The 20,230-nt window shown below is 60.2% G+C and overlaps 1 protein-coding gene across 1 annotated transcript; it reads right to left on the bottom strand.

Moving 5' to 3' along the window:
- Positions 1-6,104: 6,104 nt before the first annotated feature.
- LOC119505304 (putative GTP-binding protein 6) lies at positions 6,105-19,699 on the bottom strand. Its single transcript, XM_037797988.1, has 10 exons — positions 19,319-19,699; positions 16,112-16,249; positions 14,792-14,862; positions 14,447-14,577; positions 13,596-13,663; positions 13,145-13,303; positions 10,362-10,570; positions 8,149-8,297; positions 7,492-7,644; positions 6,105-6,460 (listed from the first exon to the last, which is right to left on the bottom strand). The coding sequence occupies exons 1-10, from the start codon at positions 19,683-19,685 to the stop codon at positions 6,337-6,339; spliced, it is 1,569 nt and encodes a 522-aa protein (XP_037653916.1). The 5' UTR covers positions 19,686-19,699; the 3' UTR covers positions 6,105-6,336.
- Between the last annotated feature and the right edge of the window lie 531 nt (positions 19,700-20,230).

Here is a 20,230-nt window from a genome sequence, read left to right on the forward strand (position 1 = left end):
TACCCTAACCCCTAACCCTAACCCTAACCCTAACCCTAACCCGTACCCTAACCCGTACCCTAACCCCTAACCCTAACCCGTACCCTAACCCGTACCCTAACCCGTACCCTAACCCTAACCCGTACCCTAACCCGTACCCTAACCCGTACCCTAACCCTAACCCTAACCCTAACCCGTACCCTAACCCGTACCCTAACCCGTACCCGTACCCTAACCCGTACCCTAACCCGTACCCTAACCCGTACCCTAACCCGTACCCTAACCCGTACCCTAACCCGTACCCTAACCCGTACCCGTACCCTAACCCGTACCCGTACCCTAACCCGTACCCTAACCCGTACCCGTACCCTAACCCGTACCCTAACCCTAACCCTAACCCTAACCCTAACCCTAACCCTAACCCTAACCCTAACCCGTACCCTAACCCGTACCCTAACCCGTACCCTAACCCGTACCCGTACCCTAACCCGTACCCTAACCCGTACCCTAACCCGTACCCTAACCCTAACCCGTACCCTAACCCGTACCCTAACCCTAACCCGTACCCTAACCCTAACCCGTACCCTAACCCGTACCCTAACCCGTACCCTAACCCGTACCCTAACCCGTACCCTAACCCGTACCCGTACCCGTACCCTAACCCGTACCCGTACCCGTACCCGTACCCGTACCCGTACCCGTACCCGTACCCGTACCCGTACCCGTACCCTAACCCGTACCCTAACCCGTACCCTAACCCTAACCCGTACCCTAACCCGTACCCTAACCCGTACCCTAACCCCTCACCCCGACCCCCTCACCCCGACCCCCTCACCCCTGACCCCTGACCCTTCTCCTCCCAGGAAGCTCTAAAGCTCAGAGCAGGTGGGCAGTCGCTTCGTGGCAGAGAAGGGCCGCCCTATGATGCCCACTCTGTTTTCCGACGGGCTGTTCATCGCGGGCATCAACCTCACGGAGAGCCTGGAGTATGTCTTGTTTCACCCGGCCGCGTCCCTGCAGAAGCTGACGCTGTTCAACCTGCCGCACCTGATCTCCTGGGTCCGCTAGCAGCACCTGGGGCCCGTAAGGGGCTGCACAAACATCATCGCCGCAGATTTCGTCCTCGCCGACAGCTTCGTGGGCGACGTCATCAGGCTCAACGACAAGCTGCTCTGCTGTGGACAGTCGCCTTCAGTCAACTCCTGAGGCTGTGGAAAGGATCCTAGCCCAGTAAGCATGGACACTCCAGCCGCGTGCTCCCAGCACAGGCACCCGTGGGATCTGGAGCAGGTCTGCTCGGCCTCCTCTGGCCTCCTCAGTCTTCCCTGACCTGCGTGTCCCCTGGAGCTGGGCCGATCCTCGTTCTTCACTTTCTCTCCCGGGATGGATTACAATATATGCAGCTGAGAAAACGTGATTCCACTGTAGCATCTTAGAGGAAGGCTTACCCGTGAGTGGGGGCTTCACACCTCCAGGTTCCAGCCCACCTCTCTGGCAAAGAGAGGAGCTCCTGGTCCTCTCACCTTTGAGAACAGCGGGATGGAGCTTCCATGGGCTTGACGAGCTCAAAATTACCATGTGGCTTGGATAGGACTGAGGGTGTGTGAACCTGCTGAGAAAAGCATGAGAAACAAAGGAGAAGTAACCAATCTTTAATTCTCACGGAAAGCACAGACTGTTCTCTTTGCCCTGGCACTGCAGCTCTCCTGGGGCTGCTGGTTTTGCTTTGTCTTTTCTGACGGTTCAGAGGGATGAATTTAATGGAGGGGGGCAGGAGTTTATTTCAAAGATGAAAATGAGCAGCAGAGATAGAATAGTGTTGGAGACACGCTGCCCTCCCACTTCCCAGAGGCCTCCATGGTGCCTTCTCCATGCAGGTGTCAGTGGAACAGGTATGAGCAGGTGTGACACAGGTATGGAGGGCTGTCACCTTACACAGCACACCTTGCACACCTTACCACTGCACAGCATCCTCCTCCCTGACCCTCGTGTCCTGCTCACACCTTCTCTCTCGTGTGCCGCTTCCAGGAAGGACCATGACCCTCCTCCTTTCCCACTGCCCACGAGGCCCAGCTGTGACTCTGCTTCACAGAAGGGCCAGCCCCTACCCCTCTCCAGCCCTCTGCAGCCCTCTGCACCCAACGTGACTGGGTGACAGCTGCCCTCTTCCCTGCCTCTGCTGCCAACCGCCGGTCCTACTTGCCCTCATGCTCACCCTTTAGCCCTCTTTGTCCCCACCTGTCCTTCTCCCCTTTCTCCCAGGCCTCCATAGGTGTTTCTTTTGCCTCCAGCCCTTGGGCCGGACCTGCCATCTTTCCAGCAAGCCCTTGCTCTGCCTTCCAACACCCGGGGGCCAGATTTCAAACCCCCACAAATCCAGGAGCTCCTCATTTCAGCAGGTGGCTTACAGAGCGGGAGGGTTTGGCTCCTGGCCCAGTAACGAGTTTGAGCACAGCTCTTACTTCTCCTGCCGTCCTGGGCACCCCCCTTAGCATTAGGATTTCCAAGATTGCATCAGAAATGACTGTTTAGACCAGTTGGAATGCGTTCTCCTTGGGATCTGCTTCTGCTTTGAGTATCCGGTTGCCAGGATCAGTGAGAACCAGTGGGTTTCCAAGGGCTGCCTCAGGCCTGCAGCTTTCCTGATCAGGCTTCCTGAGGAGCAGAGCCTGATGCTCAGGGAGATCAAGCTGCAGATGAGGTACACGGTTAATAATGAGTCACAACATAAGGACCAGTATTTCCCTCTAAACCTGGGTCATGGTTACCTTGGATCTGGGACAACAGGAACCATTTAATTCTGCAGAACAATTAAAAGCAATTAAAGCCCAAAATGGGCATGAATTTTTGTTGCAACACACTACTGGCAGCCCTCACCCTAATTTGGGGAGGACTTTAGAAACTGGTGATCTAGTACTTTAGGCAGGTCTCCAACAGTTTTTAGTGTTTTATTTACATAAACTCAGGGAATGGATCAAATTTTGAATTTTAGTATTTTAAGCTCTTTCTGGGGACATTAAGCAAAGGTTCTGTGTTTAATTTTAAAGATGAATTTTGGGGGACTTTTGTATTTGTAGGAACATGTCTGATCAGACAACATCTTTCCCCAGGGAATGACTTCATGGTCCACCACACAGGGTCAACGGAGGAATAACAAGCGGGATGGCGGCCAGGTGCTGATCGGGGTCTTGGACTTGCGATTCTGGGTGCAGAGGTTCCGTGAGCTCCCCCAGCTGCGCCCTCTCGGCATCGCCAGGGAGGGCTCTTCAGGGAGATTAGAGGGGCTGTCTGTGGCTGGTGGGTTTGCGGGGTGCTCCCAGCATCCCGTGGGCTGGGTAGTGCACTGAGCTCTGGCCTGTGGGTTCCAGGCGTGCATTTCTGCAGAGCCACCTCCAGGACCACCTCCCCACTCCCCTGAATGCTCCCAGCCGTGGACACTCTGTCTACCTCTAGTTCTCTTTCCGGCACCCAGCCCCGGGTAGAGGAGGCCGAGCCCCCCTGGTCCTGTCCAGAGCAGCTCCTGTACCTGGGCTCCTCCCAAAGGGTCTTTGCTCTTCCCCATCACAGTGAGGGAGGCCCCGTGGGCTCTGCCCGGCCCGGACCCCTCCTCACGGCTCGGGGCTCCTCCGGGCACCCCTGGAACTGGGAGGGGAGAAGCTGGTCTGTGAAAAGGGACCAGGAGCCGAGGGCACTCGGCCACCTCCCGGGACCCCCGGCGCCTCCCGAAACGGGTCCTCTCAGGGATGCCCCCCACCCCGCTCCCCACCCAGCCCCAGCGTTTCCGCAGAGGCACCAACGGGGCCGAGCTGGGCCGCCCTCGCTCGCGCCCTCTGTGAGTGGGCTCCAGGCTGCTGGGAGCCGGGAGGGGAACCCGGGAGGACAACCAGGAGACCCCACAGCCCTTCCCCCGGGGTACAGGGAGGACTCGGGGGGTGGGGGGCAGGCCCGGGGAGGAGGCAGCCGCTCCCAGAGGACAGACAGGCGCTGTCTGTCCTGACAGAATCCCCGCAGGGCCGGGAGGGGGCGGCGAAGTCCCCGGAACGTGCTGGGTCAGCAGAGGGGGGCGGGCCCGGAGGAGGGGGTGGAGGGGTGGCCCCCACTCCGGGGGTGGGGTGGAGGGGCGGGGGCGGGGCAGGCCGCAGGCCCCGCCCTCCCCCTCCCCCTCCCCGTACCGTCCCCAGGCCCGGGGGTCTCCTAACCCCGGGGCGCGTCGTCCTGGGCAGGACGGGCTTGTAACGAGGGTCGGCCATCGGCTCGCGGAAGCCGCAGACCCCCAGGGGGCCTTGTCCCGGAGGGGCAGGTGGGCCGCGCTGCCGCGGGGACGCCGAAGCCTGGGCCGTCCGACCCCCTCCCACCCGCCCCCGGTCCTCGGCTCTGTCCCTCTAACCCCCACCCCGGCCTCCACCCTCCCTCCCCGCGACCCGCGGAGGCTGCGAGTGTCTGCCGGAGCCCGCGGACCCCGAGACAGGCAGGGCCTCCTTCAAGGGCCTCCTTGCGGGGAGCGGGGCCGGGCGCAGCTGGGTCAGGCCGGGGCAGGTTTGCAAAGCCGGGTCGGGTCGCAGGGAAGATGCCAGGCGGTGAGGGGACCCGGTGGGCGGGGAGCGGGGTGGGGTGTGTCGCTCGAGGTGGATATTTACAACAGCTCGTCTCTACCTTTTGCCCCGTTTTTCCTGCATCTGGGGTATTTTCCCTGCAGCCCCAGCTACAAGTGACAAGGCGCTGAGGACCGCGTGGGGAGAGTGGGTGGGGGGAGTGGAGTCAGCCCCCTCCCCGACAGTCTGTCTTGGTCACGCCGAGCTCCACACGCAGCCTGCGGGTCCCCGGGGCGGCTCCTCCTCTCCGCAGCCCACTCCTCCAGGGCAGCTGTGGGGCTGCCGGGGAAGGCGTCCTGCCCAAGCAGGGAGCCCCCGAACCCCCCTCCTCCCCCGGTGTACGCGTCTCCCGGGACTGCTGCAACCAAGCAGCACAAACTGCGGCTTCCAACAGCACATCCATTCCCTCGGGTGCTGGAGGTGAAGCGAAAAATCCAGGTGGGCGGCTGGCCGAGCTCCTCTGGGCCCACGGGACACTGGCGCCCGCGCCCTCCCGGCTTCTCCAGGCCCTGCATTGGGCTTGTGGCCTCTTCCTCGCTTCGCTCTGCGGGCTCCGCTCCCTCCTCCTCTCGAAGGACCTGCGATGTCCCTCCCACCTGCAAAGGCCCTGGCCGTGCCGGGTCAGATGCACAGGTTCTGGGGCTGTTATCCCGCAGACCGCACCTTCCCCAGGTGGTTTCCACAGGACGGCAGCTCTGGCGCCGGATTTCCAGCAAGGGGTAGGGCCGGGGGCCTGTCCCTCGGCACTGGGCTGCCTGTCTACAAACGGGAGGAGAGAGACCGGCTTCTGGCAAGTTCACACACTGCATTCTAATGTTCAGGAGGAGAGGGAGAGAGCTCCCCCCCCCCGCCCCCCTCAATTATCCCTGAACACTGAAATTCTGGGACATCTCACAAACAGCTAACCACCATGAGTAAATGAAATCTCAGCAAGTCAAAAACATTCTATTAACATTTTCCCCTGGGGTCAAACGGGAAAACGTCCCCTTTCCATACTGTTAAGTATTTCCCTTGGGAAACCTGCAATGGTGGGCGCCCCGGAGTCTCTGTGAGAGGCCTGTGTGTCTCTAGAAGTGAAAGCCTCCAGTCGGGTTTGCACCCAGGTGGGTGGGGGGAGGTTAGATGAGGTGCCCTGAGGGTCTGTGCAGTGCTAGCCTGAGGACAGCCTCCTCTCCCTCCTGGTGGGAGTTCTGCTCCAGGAAAGACATCAGTTTTGCTTTTCCTGTGGATAAAGGAGCTTGACTGCAACGGGTTCCCGAGCCTGGCTGTGTGAGAGGATGCGCTTGCCTTCTGTGTGTGCAGTGCAGTCTGGCTTGCTGCTTATTTTTGGAACTTTCCTTCTGCGTCCAGCTCTGTGGAGACTTCCAGGCTAGCTTGCCCCTTATTTTAATTTTCTCCCCAGTGCTACCAAGGAGAAAAGCAAAGCATGGCCGTTTGTGTTGCTTGTGAGACCCATGCACAGGGGAAAGGCCATCTGTGGTTTACACAATTGAAGGCCAGAAACTCCCAAAGCTAGGAAAACTGGTTCACAAGTTAAGAACAAACGAGACGGCATTTACTGGCTTGTAACCCAAACACCCTGGGGATAAGCTCAATTCACACGGCCCAACCTCTGTCTGGGATCACCGAGGGCTGGCACGGCTGGTGGGTGTGAGGGACACAGTGCAGCAGGGGGCTCACTGGGCAGCTCACAGCACAGATGCCCAGCAGAGTGGGGCCGGCTTCCCGGAAAAGGCCAGAGCAACACGAGGCCACGGGCACCTCCTCATCCTGGAAAGAGCTTCCGGAACCTGCCGAAAGCGGCATTGCTGATGATGACCTTCACGTGGGCCGTGCCGTCCTCAGGAACCACGGCCACATCCTGCACAGTCGCCTCCTGGTACAGCCAGCTGTGAACAAAAAGGCACGTTCCACACGCACCAGTTACAGGAGCAGGCAGCCGTTCCCGCTGATCAGGACATGAGACAGTGTGATAAATATCGACTGAACGAGCATTTGCCCAAACCACTGGTAAGAACGTTCTCTTTTTCCAGGGTGGGGAAGTGTGAGTGCCACCCCCGAACGTAAATAAGCAGAGATCAGCAGCTGACATCTGCAGGGGATGTGAGCAATGACCAGGTGGGCAGAGTACAGCAGCCCTTCCAGAAACAGCACTGGACGCTGCGTCCTCCACACTCCCACAGGTTGCACAGCCACCCACCGCTGTCGGCCCACTCAGAAGGCCGCTTCGGGGGACCCTGCTGCCGGCCCACTCAGAAGGCCGCTTTGGGGGGACCCTGCTGCCGGCCCACTCAGAAGGCCGCTTTGGGGGGACCCTGCTGTCGGCCCACTCAGAAGGCTGCTTCAGGGGGACCCACGGCCTGCACAGTGAACCCCACCATTGTCCAGCTGTGGAGCCCACCAAGCAAACCTCACACTGCCCACAAAGGTACACACCACTCCCCCACCAACTCTGCACCTCCACCCTCCGACCCTGCACCCCTCACCCCTCACCCACAACTCGACACCCCCACTCACCCACCCTGTACCCCCACCCGCTGACCCTACACCTCTCACCTATGATTCTGCACCCCCACCTGCTGACCTGCAACCTCACCCATGACCTGGCACCCCCACCCACCCGCCGACAACGCACCCATCACCCACGACTCTGCATCCCCACCTGCCGGCCTGCACCCCCACCCGCTGACCCTGCACCCCTCACCCACGACCCGGCACCCCTCACCCAAGACCAGGCACCCCCACCCACCCGCCGACAATGCACCCGTCACCCATGACTCTGCGCCCCCACCCGCCAACCCTGCACCCCCACCCACTGACCCTGCCAAGCAAACCCCGCTGTCGCCCACCTGCCAACCCCCTTGCCCCACACCAAACCACTGTCCCCACCATCGTCCCCCTGGGCCTGCGGTCCACTCACCTCAGCTGTGCTCCGGCCAGCCTGACCCTGAGGGTGAGAACCTGCCTCCCCGTCACTCTCAAAACAGCATCTTCAAGCTCCGCCTTCAGCTGCTCCAGCCCATGCCCGAGGAGGGCAGAGACGGCCAGCACCTTGGGCTCTGGCGGGCTGTACCTGTGTGGGGAGAGGGAGCCAACACACTGTGCTCAGCTCCGAGTATCAGCTGGGGCCTCCAAGGGGAGGTGCCACGTCCCAGGGGCACAGACAGCCTGGACCTCTTACTGGCTCCACCTGCCTGGCCACGTGACTGCTTTGCCTACTCAGGCCCCTACCCAGATAACTAAGATGCAGGAAACAGCCAAGGGGAAGCCACTCTAATGCCTGGGGCTCAATCTGCAAATGTAGGAGTGAGGATGGACAAGTTTCCATTAAGGAGAGAGACTGAGTCAGGTAAGTTCAGGGGGTGTGGGGGCAGGTGCAGGGGTGGGAAGGTGTGGGGGGGCAGGTGTGGGAACAGGTGTGGGGAGACAGGTGTCAGGCAGGCAGGTAAGGGGCAGGTATGGGGACAGGTGTGGGGAGACAGGTGTGGGGCAGGCAGGTAAGGGGCAGGTATGGGGACAGGTGTGGGGTGGGCAGGTGTGGGGCAGGTGTGAGGGCAGCTGCAGGGTGGGGACTCACCCCGGCACCAGGTCCACCTTGTTGTGGACCTCGATGATGGAGTCGAGCAGCGGGGCGGGCAGGCGCAGGCTGTGCAGAGTGGACAGCACACTGGCCTTCTGCAGCTCGGTCTCGGGGTGGCTCACATCCCTCACGTGGATGATCAGATCCTGCAGGACATGAGCAAGCCGCGTGACCCCCGAGGCTTAACTGACAGAAGGGCAACGAGACAGGGTGGCGAGGATGTGGGACATCGGAACCCGGCGCGTGGCTGGTGGGAACTTCAAATGATGCAGCCACTGCTTCCCAGAAAGGCACACGGAGGCTCACGGATAAGAAGACTTAATATCGTGAGGACGTCAACACCACCCAAGGCAGAATCCCAACCGAGACCCTAGCAGCCTTCCTGCAGAAATGGAAAAGCTGATCCTCAGTTCACGTGGAGTTGCAAGGGCCAGAAGAGCCATAACAACCCTCAAAAGGAAGAGCAAGGCTGGAGGGCTCACGTTCCAACTTCAAAATTTACTACAAAACCACAGGAATCAAAACAGCACGGAACTGGTGCAAGGGTAGACAGACAGACCAGAAGCAGACCTGGTGTGAGGGTAAAAAGACAGACCGCGAGCATAGACCTGAGGTTCAGGCACAGACCCTCACATCTGTGGTTAGGTGATTTTCAACAAGGGGGCCGAGTCCTCTCACTGGGGAAAGGACAGTCTCTTCAACAAATGGGGCTGCGAGGATGGGATGTCCACATGCAAAAGAATGAAACTGGACCCCATGCATCTCACCATATGCAAAAACTAACTCAAAATGGATCAGTGACCTAAACGTAAGAGCTAAAACCACAGAAGTCTTGATGAAAACACGGGAATATCTTCAAGACCTTGTATTAGGCAATGGATTCTTAGATATGACACCAAAAATATAAGCAACAACAGGAAAAATTAGATAAACTGGACTTCATTAAAATGAAAAACTTTTGTGATTAAACAACATCATGAGAAAAGTGAAAAGACACCCTAACGAATGGGAGACGATATTTGGAAACCACGTATCTAATAGAGGTTTAATATCCAGAATATATAAAGAATTCCTACAACTCAACAATGGAGACAACCCAATTTTAAAAATGGGCAAAGGACAGACATTTTTCCAGAGAAGACAGTCAATGGGCAATAAGCATGTGAAAAGATGCTAAATGTTATTAGCTATTACGGAATGTGAATCAAAAGCACAATGAGATGCCACCTCCCAAACCCACCAGAGTGGCTGTTATTTAAAAAGCAACAACAAACCAACAGAAAACAAGTGTTGGGAGGATGCAGAGAGACTGGAACTCCTGTGCGCTGCTGGTGGGAATGTAAAACAGGGGAGCCCTGTGGAAGGCAGCAGGTGGTTCCTCGAAGAATTAAACATGGAATCACTGCACCACCTGGGACATCCTCTCCTGGGCATTTACCCCAAAGAATCGAAACCGGGAGCTCGGGAACTTGTGCACTGCCGTTCACAGCAGCATTATCTCAACAGCCCCAAACGAGGAACAGGCCACGTGCCCATCAACAGAGGATGGACAAATACGGTGGAGAAATTACTCAGCTGTAAAAACAAAGGAAGCGTGGGACACACCACAGCATGGACGAACCCTGAAGATGGCATGTTGTGTGAGAGACGCCGGACAACCAAGGCCACGTATTGTAGGGTTCCCTTTCCGTGAAATGTCCCCAACAGGAGAATACCTGGAGACAGAGCCGACCACAGTGTGCTGGGGCCAGGGGGTGGGAGGGGGTGACCAGCTGAGGGCTGGAGTCTCCTGTCCGGGCGGTGGGAAGATTCCGGAACCAGACAGAGGTGATGGCTGCCCAACGCTGTGAATGTACCCAAACCAGTGAACTGCTCCCTGTGAAACGGCCAGCTGTACCGTACATGACCTTCACCTCAAGAGAAAACAAACGTGCTGCATGGTCCACTGCTTCGCCAACCCCAGGGCTGGAGCTGGAATCAAAGCCAACCCGGCGGTGTTTCTATCCACTCGCCTGCTCCGAACTCAAGGTGAGCACAGGCTCCCGTCACAGCCAGCTGCAGGGTCTCAGCAGCCCGGGGTTCTGGGCTGGGGGCCAGGTGAGGAAGCCCACCGTCTGCTGTAACCTCCTGTGACCCTCAGGTCTGCTGACGCAGGCAGGGAGGATTTTCCAGGTCCCACCCTGCCCCCCGCAGCCTCTCTGTGCACTTACTGAGCACGCCACATCCTCGAGCGTGGCGGAGAAGGACCCGATCAGGCTGTGCGGCAGCTGGGAGAGGAAGCCGATGGTGTCCATGTAGAGCACACTCAGGCGTGAGGGCAGCGAGCCCCCATGGGCAGTGACATCCAGCGTGGCAAACAGCTGGTCCCGGGGCTGCATGGCGGCGTCCCCGGTCAGTGCTTTGATTAGGGTGGTTTTTCCTGGAAAGTGGGTCATAGGAGGACACACCATCTTCATGTGGCACTCACACTTCTTCGGTTACATCTATGTCCCTCATCTAGCCCTGGGGCCTTGGGCAACACCCAAGGGGGTCCTCTGACAAGGGACAGGCTAGATGAGGTGCTTTATAAGGTTTCTGCACTCCTGGGACCCCTTGGCCTCAGGCTGCCGTCCGTGCAGTGGATGGTGGACTCCAGGGTTCAGGCTGCCATCTGTGCACTGGACGGGGACCCCAGGGGTTCAGGCTGCTGTCCATGCACTGGATGGTGACCCCAGGGCTCACGCTGATGTCTGTGCACTGGATGGGGACCCCAGGGGTTCAGGCTGACGTCCGTGCACTGGATGGGAACCCCAGGGGCTCTCAGGCCGTGGAGGAAGTCCCCTCCCACTTAACCAGAGACGCTGACGCATGGTCCTAACCGACCGTGGTATTAAACAGCTCTCCCATCATGGGTCCTGGCAGAGGGTGATGCCATCGCCACTGGCTTGACCCCTAGCCCAAGGAACGTGAAGCTGGCGGGGAGGCGACGGCTGTTTCGTGAGGTGGGGATCAGCCCTGGAGGCGGCTGCTCTGCCGCAGACACGCTGGGCCTGGGGAGGACTCAGGGACCAGCTAGGAACCTCAGCAGGAGGCTGGAAACCAGGAGCTGAGCTGACTGGGGGTGACCCCATAAGTCAGCTGTCCTGGAGAACAGGGTGGATTTCCTAGGAGTCTTTCTACACACACATGCACACATGCACGTACAAACACGTCGTGTAATCTGCTATGTAGCTTTAGTGCTCCCTCGGCTTCTGTTCCAGACTGGTGGGGAGCGACCTGCCCCTTTTCCTGACGTGGACCAGGGGCCACCTGGGCAGGGGCCTGGTTTGGCTCCCACTGGGATTACTGGCATGGGGAGGGCCTGGGTCACGTGGGAGGGCCTGGGTAATGTGGGGAGGGTGTGTGTCACGTGGGGAGGGCCTGTGTCACGTGGGAGGGCCTGGGTCACGTGGGAGGGCCAGGGTCACGTGGGGAGGGCCTGTGTCACGTGGGAGGGCCTGGGTCACGTGGGAGGACCTGGGTCACGTGGGAGGGCCTGGGTCACGTGGGAGGGCCTGGGTCACGTGGGTCGGGCCTGGGTCCATGGGTGTTCAGCAAGGGTCAGCACGCGAAGGTCCAGGAGGGCAGCGGGTGCGGCTCTGTTCTGCTTGTTTTATCGATGACGCCTGTGACTTTTCAAGGCTGTGGCTGTGAGGGGTTGAGTCGTGGCCCAGGAAGGGTACTGTGGCACCTCAGAGGTGACCCTACTTGGAAATAGGGTCGTGCAGGCGTCAGCAGGTAGGATGAGGTCACCATGGAGTAGGGGCCCAAACCCTAAAGGACTGGGGTCCTTACGAAGACGAGACACACAGAGAGGAGGAGCCTGTGTGAGACGGGGCAGAGCTGGGGCGACGCAGCCACGAGCCAGGGACGCCCGGGGCCCTGGGAGAGGCAGGAGGGGCCCCTGAGCCCTGCAGGGAGCAGCCCTGCCCACAGCCTCATTTCTAACTCTGGACCCCAGGATCATGAGAGAATAAATTCCCGATGCCTCAAGCCACCAAGTTTGCGGTACTTTGTTATGCAGCCCCAGGAAACTATAAAATAAGCCACAATTTCTGTCTTCTGTGTAACATCTGACCTGACATACACATTAAGATGTCTTAATACTGGTGAAGTTTTACTATGTAAAATCCAAATGCTTTCATTCTTCTAGGAAAATATCTACTCTAAATAGATTTTTAAGTGTTAAGCACTCAATATTGTTCCTATTTCTCAGAGTTTGGAAAGCATTCATAAAGAGATGTACCCAGCTGAGGTGGTTCGAAGCTCTACGTGCCCCAGAAAATCATGTTTTTAAACTGAATCCATTCCTGTGGGCGTGAACCCCCTGCAGGGAGGACCCTGTGACGAGGCAACTTCAGTGCAGGGGTGGCCCAGCCCCATCAGGACGGGGCTGAGTGCTACTACTGGAGAGATTTATAAGCAGAAGGAAATTCAGTCAGAGAGAGACAGAGACAGACAGAGAGAGAGACAGAGACACTCACAGAGGGAGCAGCCGGAAGCTGAAATGCGATGGAAGCCGGGAGAGAAGGGGCCAGGGGAGGCCGCCACGTGCCTTGCCGTGTGGGAGAGGAGCCCAGGGCCAAGGGTTGCCGGCAGCTGACCCCAGACCCATATTTGGGAGAAAGCATCACCTTGGTGATGCCCTGATTTGGAAATTGCCAGCCTCAAAACCATGAACTAATAGTTTCCTGTTGTTAACCTGACCATTTCCTGGTATTTGCTGGAGCAGCCCGGGAAACTAAAACCCCGGTCCAGGGTCAGGTACTCAGTCAGTGAATGAACATTGAAACCCGAGTGGCAATGGCCTCTGGCCCCTCCAAACTCCCAGAAGATGGAAGTTATTCTTCCAGTTCCTCCCAGTTATCAGCTGGACCTCACTAAATGTCAGTGTCCGTAGTGGATTCTCCTAAAATACGTGCAGCCTGCCTTAGACGGGAAAGTCACACACGTCAGCTCCACAATTTCTCCTTACCACAGTTTGTGTACCCCACCACGGAGATCATGGGAAATTCTCGCTTCCTGCGCTGCCTTCTGAGGAGATGTCTTTTCTTCTTCAGTTTCTCGAGGGCCTTCTTAATTTTCATTTCCTTTTCTTTTAAGAGGCGTTGTTGTACTTGCATGAAAGACTCTCCTAGAAGCAGCCAAGATGCCCGTGAGAAAGTCACAGAGATGCCGTGGGAGCCTCAGCCACTGCGCAGCCCTCAGGCCTCTGCACATCCGGGGGTCTCCCGCTAGAATCCCGTTTTCCCCCTTTCTGCACCGTCCTCAGGCCTGTGCACATCCGGGGGCTGCCGCTAGAATCCCGTTTTCCCCCTTTCTGCGCCATCCTCAGGCCTGTGCACATCCGGGGGCTGCTGCTAGAGTCCCCCATTCTGTGCTCCGGTGACGACAACCACAGACACCCAGGCACGGCCCCGGCTTACCTGAGCCCATGATGTAGCGCGAGCCCCCTCCGCGGTGCAGCTGAGGGACGCCGTGTCTCAGGTTCGACCTGTGTGGACACGGGAGTGGCTGGTCAGCTGCGGGCACACCCCTTCCTGCAGGAATGCAGCGTGAGCCACAGCTTCCAACGCGCAGGTGAGGACATGCTTTTCCGTGGTGGCTGTGGGGGCCTCAGCGACCCTGTGACCTTACACTTGTTGGGTGCTCACTTTCGAGGGCAGGGGGAGCGGGGTGGAGGGGGCGTTCCGAGGAGTCCAGGTGTTGGCGTCCCTCCCACCCGGCAGAACGGACACTGAAGGGCTTCTCAGGCAGGTGTTTCCCTTAGGCAGCCCAGGAGGGGTCAGAGGTGTGAAAACAGAAGGGAGGCAGGTGAGAGAGGGGAGGTGACCCAATGACAACCTGTGCAGGGCTGTGGGAGGTCGGGTGACACACCCAACAGAGACCCACTCTTCCCTGAGTGCCTGTGGGTGCGAACTCATTTGTGATAGGACCCGCTAAGGATGGCATTTTTAGTTAACGTGCAGCCGGCTGAACCAGGTAGGTCTTGACCCACGAGCCAGAGGCCCGGGGAGGAGGAAAATCCATGTCAGACGGTGGAGAAGGCCACAGGGCAGGGAGTAAGCAGAGAGGCTGACAAGGAGAGGGGAGCTGTGGACAGAGACAGAGGTGCCCACCACGGAGCCCAGGATTCCACCAGACCAGGGGGAGGGGGCTCCGTCCAGACCAGGGGGCTCCGTCCAGACCGGGGGAGGGGGCTCCGTCCAGACCAGGGGGCTCCATCCAGACCAGGGGAGGGGGCTCCGTGCAGACCGGGGGGCTCCGCCCACTCTACCTCAGCAGGGGGATCTCGGCCAGTGCCAGCTGCAGTCTCGCCTCTTTGGTTCGGGCGTTGCAGCGGAAAATGTGAAGGACAATTGTGAACCGGTCAAAAACCTCCACACCCCAGGCAGCTTCAAGTTCTTTCTGGGAAAGGAAAGAAGGCAGGCGTGGTCCAGGGTGAAGCTCCAGCCCGTTGCAGGAGGCCTCGGCTGATGGGACGGTGGACGTGGCTCAGGGGGGCTGTCACGTCCTAATCTGTTCATCTAGGGTGGGAACCCCTGACCTGAGCCCTTTGACGTCACCTGACGTACGCAGTGGCTGCAAGTCAGAACGACGGCACAGACGTGGTCCGGCATACCTTTGTCGGCGGGGCCATTCTCTCCACGTTCAGAAAGACGGATGTGATTTCTGGCGACTTTCTGATTCTCTCTAAGGCAAAGAAAAGTGGCACCAGGGTTTACACTTTCCCATACGTCCACCCTGGAAATAATCCCCGCACTGGTGTTTTCATGTGAACTTTTGTTGGCGTGCTTGCACGACACCTGTCGGGCCATGGGTGGGGTTCAGGGAGAGGAGTGGGCTCCAGTTGTGGGCGTGTGAGTGACGGGGTGTGTGGAGAAGCAGGTGATGACAGCTGGATGACCAGCCCCACTGCAGCCAGACACCAGAGGAGGGCGGCAGGGGCTCACTGCACTGGACCCTGAGTGGTGGGTGGTCCAGCAGGGGACAGCGAGACGACACAGGACCCCACACCCAGGGCGGCAGGGAGAGCGGGCGGGGTGCACGAGAGGGCTTGGCTGGGGGCTCAGGGCACAGGCATTCGGGGTGCATGAGGGGGCTTGGCTCCAGGTGCAGGGCACAGGCGGTTTTAAAATGGGCCTCACTTCCACCGTCACCCCACTCGGGCCTCAAGACCGACGATCTCTGATTTCGGAAATCCGCCTACCTGCCAAAATTTACTCATAACCCCAAATCAATGGCAGCACTTTCCCAGTCGTGTGTCTGGGCAAAGGGGCACTGATCTGAGTTGCCCGAGATGCCTGTTCCCAGCTGGGGAAGGCCATGCTCTGCCTGCTAGGGCAGCCCTGGGGCTGTGAAAAGTGTCCTTATAGGAGACAGTTTAGAGCTGCTTCTACATTGCTGTGCTTTCCAAGGGTGACCTCTCTGCTTACAACGCCCCTGGATGAGTGCTGCGGTGGTGACTAGTCCCTAGGCCAAGCTGTCCCTCACGGAGGAAACACACGTGCTGGCTGAGTCTTGCTCAGACCTGTGTTCTGGTGCTGCGGCAGAGTTCCATGAGTCAACCGTGTGAACTGAATCCAGAGTCTGTACTCGGAAACACACCTGAGACATGGTGCTGTGTGGACCGTGTCCCCACCAGGGGCTCACGGCTGCGCCCTGTGCTTCCCTGGGGCAGCTGTCCAGCTTCCCTCCACTAGGGCCCCCGGTGGCTTCCCGGAACACGCTGCCCACAGCGGGACTCGCCTGCACCCGGATCTTAGCATAGACCACCTCGGCCATGTCTTCTGGGACCTCACTCCATGTTTCTCGACACCTGACCAGCTTCCCTGGTTGTGTGGCGGTTCCTCTGTGGCCCAAGCAGCCCCTGCCCGCCCACCCCATCCCGGTGCAGGACTCAGGAAAGGAGGGGAGAGAGCACCCTTCCTCCCCGACTCACCCATCAGTTGCTCGAAGGTGCCCCTGCCAAAGACAAACTTGCTGTCAGGCACCTTCGTGGGCAGCACCACCGTGTCCACCACAACCCAGCCGTCCAGCGTGTGCACCAGCGCCATCGCCTCAGCCACCTGCCACTCGGCTGCGGGGAGAGAGGCCACCGTGAGACGCTCTCCCCCATCCCATCCCCAGACGGGAGCCCCTTCCGCTCTCGCCGGGTGTGTCTCATGGCCGCACAGTGGGCTGTCAGTCAGGGGGACACAGGCGTGTGCAGAAGTGGAAATGCCCCGAGTCCACGAGCCTCAGGCTGAACCCAGTGTGCCCTGGAGGGCCGTAGTGAAGGCTGCTGGGAGGTGTCTGCACGCTCCAGCTTCCAACAGGGATTGTGTCCGAGTTCCAAGGAGCAGAGCCCCAGGGAGTACCACCGACGAGAAACTGCGGCCTCCAACAAAGGAAGGGCCGGCCCCAGGAGGGTGCGTCCCTGTTTTCTAACCACCCTTCCGTTAAGACGCGTTGGAATCCCTGCATGTGCACAAGGCCGAGCTCCTCACGGACACCGCCGTGGGTGTCTCCCGCTGGGACAGCTTCCAGCCTTTCTCCAAGGGCTGTGAGGCTTTCCACGGAGAGGCCGTGCCAGGCTGCCTCCCCCCAGGCCACACTGGGACCCACTGCAGCCGGCCAGGACACCACGGGCCCGGCTTTCTGACGTTGACTGCCACTCCTCACGCCAGTCGCCCGCTCAGGCACCCTGAACCTGGGAAAACCGCACACAGCCACCCGGCCCTCTTCCAGGACCCCACTTCCTCCTTGGGCTGAGTGAGCCCTGGGATGAGCCCGCCCTGCAGACCTGGGTTTCAGACGTCTGGGCCCAGAACCGGGAGAGAATGGGGTCCCGTTGTTTTCCACCGCCGGTGTGTGGTGATATGATACAGTGAGCACAGGAAACGCAGCCAGTGCCCAGGCTCTACTGGGGCTCCTGCCTTGTCCCCCCACCAGAACTCTGCCCTGCCCCCTCTCTTTCCCTTGCAGCCCCAAGATTTCCCTTCAAGCACCTCATTTCCTGCAGTGTGATCTCTCCCACTTGCAACAACAAAGCACCTCTTTTCAGCCCACACCCCCTGCACCCCTTTCCGCCCCTCTCCTTTAGGGCAGTTTCACAGAGCAGAGGCCTAAGCTCTGCCTCATTCCCCGGCTCCCTGAGTCACGGACTCTACTTCAACAGCACCAAGGTGGCGGCATCTCTGGCTTTGGTCTAAGCACTTGCAAACGACAAGTCCCTCAGTCCTGGAAACCACCCCAACATATTGGTACAAGGAAGAAACTGAGACACGGGGGTCCTTCACACGACAGACAAGGCTGGGAAGAGGGGGCCAGGCTGGGTCTGAAGGTGTGTGTTGGGGGTCCCCTCATGCCGTGAGGGGGCCTGTTCCCTGTGGGGGATCCCCACTGTGCCATGGGATTTCTCTGTTCTTTGTGGGGGACCCCCATTTTCTGTGCTCTGGGGTGACCCCATTCTCTGTGCCATGGGGGCGTATCTGTTCTTTGTGGGGGACCCCCATTCTCTGTGCTTGGGGGGATCCCTATTCTCATGCCACAGGGTATCTGGTCCTACCTAGACCCCCAGACCCCATCTTCCCCTAGCCTCGCCGTCAGCTCTGGAGAATCACCACCTGCTTCGCCGTGGTCCCCGCTCCGGCCTGTGCTCCCTGAATATCCAGCCTCACGCGGACACCGGCTGAGGGGCCCACCCCTAGGAACTGCCCAGGGGAGAAGGACTGTACAAGTGCATTCGTCACAGCGTTATTCACAATCATTGCCAAAGCGAGCAGCAACGGACAGACAGAACAAGAGAACATGGTCTGTCCAAGCAATGGAGTCACAGAGCCACGACAGAATGCGGTTCTCATCCACTGAACAGCACACCCGAGCCTGAAGACACAATGCTGAGGGCAGAACCCAGTCCTGAAAGGCCACGTGCTGTGTGGCTGCATTGACGTGAAACCCAGGTCCGAGGGGGGGGGAAAGCAGACTGGTGGCCACAGGTGCTGGGAGACAGGGAGTGACGGCTGCGGGGACGGGCTTTCCTTCCGGGGCAGTGGAAGTGTTTCAGAACTAGACAGAGGTGATGGGTGCACAACTCTGTGAGTTCACTAAGCACCACTGACCTGAACGCTTAAAACGGGTGAATTACATCTCGATAACACCACTACCCGACCCCCAAAAATAGGACAAGAGAAAAGACACAAAGAATGTCAGGTCACTGCTGTGCTCTGACCCTTTTCTGGCCTCAAAACCTGGAGTGGCCGGGCTCTCACCTCCACCCTCCGTGGACCCCTCAGTCCTCTAGACCCCGGGCCAGCTCCCTGGCCTGCTCCCCGGACACAAGGCAGCACGGCCCCGCCAGCCTGGAAGCAGTCTCGGAAGCAGCCTCCCGCGGTGCTGGCTGCTAGAGGACAGGGGACGGGTCCGCCGTGTCTGCTCTGCCTCCAGCCTTGAAGGGGTCCAGGGAGAGCTGCCGAATGGGGACTGGAGGGAGGCACAGGTGCCTGTGAGGGCCTCTCCCGGCAGCTGAGTGCTGCATGAGGAGCCCTGATGACAGACACCCAGACGGCCTCAGCGGCCCCTCGGTGGGGCGGGCAGCCCATGGGGGAGGATGTGGGACACCCGACAGGGCCTGCCCCACTGAGGACACTGCACAAGGCCTGGCTCCCTTCCACTTTGAACATCTGGCTGTAAAGACAGGGCGGATCCCCAAGGCCTAGGGCTGGAGGAGTGAACCCCAAACCCGGAGGCTCCCAGGGCCTCGGCTCTGTGGAGGGAGGCAGCAGGCCCAGGGAGGGGATCTGCTCCTCGGCTCTGCGAGAATTTAACCTTTCAGACACGCTCGCAGTCAGAGGAAAACACCGATCAGCGGCAGGGGCTCGCAACGAACAAATCAACCTTTTCGAGTATGGCGCACAGAGGCTTGGTCATCTCCACTTCCTCGCTAGGGACGGGGGAACTGAGCCTCCCTCCCTCGGCCGCATCCCTCCCTCCGCCCCATCCCCTCCTGCTTTTTGGAACCCCGCATTCCCCACCCAGACCCTCGGCAGGTGAGGCCCGGAGGCCCGGCCCCATCACCCGGGCCACGCCCACCCGGAGGCCCCGCCCCTCGCAGCCCCGCTCCATCCCACAGGCCCCCGCCCCACCCCGCAGGCCCCGCCCCGGTCACCTCTGGTGAGCTGCGGGCTCCTGGCGCCCCACTTGACCTCCGGGTGGACCACGCACACGCGCTGGGCGCCCCCGGGCAGCAGAGGCTCCGTCAGCAGCAGCTCCTCCTCTTCCTCCTCCTCCTCATCCTGCTCCGCATCACTTTGCTCCTCCTCGGTCTCCTCCTCTCCCGCGCGCACCCTCCTGCCCTCCGCCCGAGGACCCCGCGCCCCGCCCGCCGCCCCCTCCAGGCCCGGGCCCCTGGGGCCGAAGGCGACGAGCGCGCGCGCGGAGCAGGGCGGCGGCGGCCGGGGTCCCGGCGGGCGGCGGCCGCAGGGCGCTCGAGAAGGCCGGAGCCCCAAGCGGACGGCGGCCCGGAGGGTCCACATCGCTCCGCGCGCGTGACGCGAGAGGGAGGAGGAAGGGGGCGGGGCCTCAGCGGGCTCCCATTGGCCGCCCGGAGTCAGGTGGGGACCGCCCGCCGCTGCCTGATTGGTCCGCGCGGTAGCGGGTCGCGGAGGCGGAGCCCGGGGATGGTGCTGTGGGGGCGGGGACGTGGCCGCGCTGCTCGCCTGGAGCCCGCGATGTGGGGTCCGCTCGGGTCTCGGGCGTCCGAATCGGTCCTGCGGTCCCAGCCCGCCCTGGGGGTGCCGACCCGGCCCTGGGGCCCCTGTTCAGCTGTGGGGTCTGGGTGGGGTCAGGTGCAGGCGTGGGTGGGGTGGGCTGAGTGCGGTCAGGTGCGGGGTCTGGGTGGGATCAGGTGGGGGTGGGGGGCTGAGTGGGGTCAGGTGCGTGGTGGGGGGGGGAGCTGAGTGGGGTCAGGTGCAGGGTGGAAGGGAGCTGAGTGAAGTCAGGTGCAGGAGTGGGTGCGGTGGGCTGAGTGGGGTCAGGTGCGGGGGGGGGAGGTCGGGAGCCGGGATGGGGGGGATGCGTG

This window comes from Choloepus didactylus, chromosome 10 (assembly GCF_015220235.1).
Source record: "Choloepus didactylus isolate mChoDid1 chromosome 10, mChoDid1.pri, whole genome shotgun sequence".
Classification (NCBI taxonomy): Eukaryota; Metazoa; Chordata; class Mammalia; order Pilosa; family Megalonychidae; genus Choloepus; species Choloepus didactylus.

Coding starts and splice junctions, on each gene's coding strand:
- LOC119505304 (XM_037797988.1), bottom strand. CDS start 19,685: ATGTGGACCCTCCGGGCCGCCGTCCGCTTGGGGCTCCGGCCTTCTCGA. Junction 16,250..19,318: donor GAGCCCGCAGCTCACCAGAG/GTGACCGGGGCG, acceptor CTCTCCCCGCAG/CCGAGTGGCAGGTGGCTGAG. Junction 14,863..16,111: donor CACCTTCGAGCAACTGATGG/GTGAGTCGGGGA, acceptor TCTTTGCCTTAG/AGAGAATCAGAAAGTCGCCA.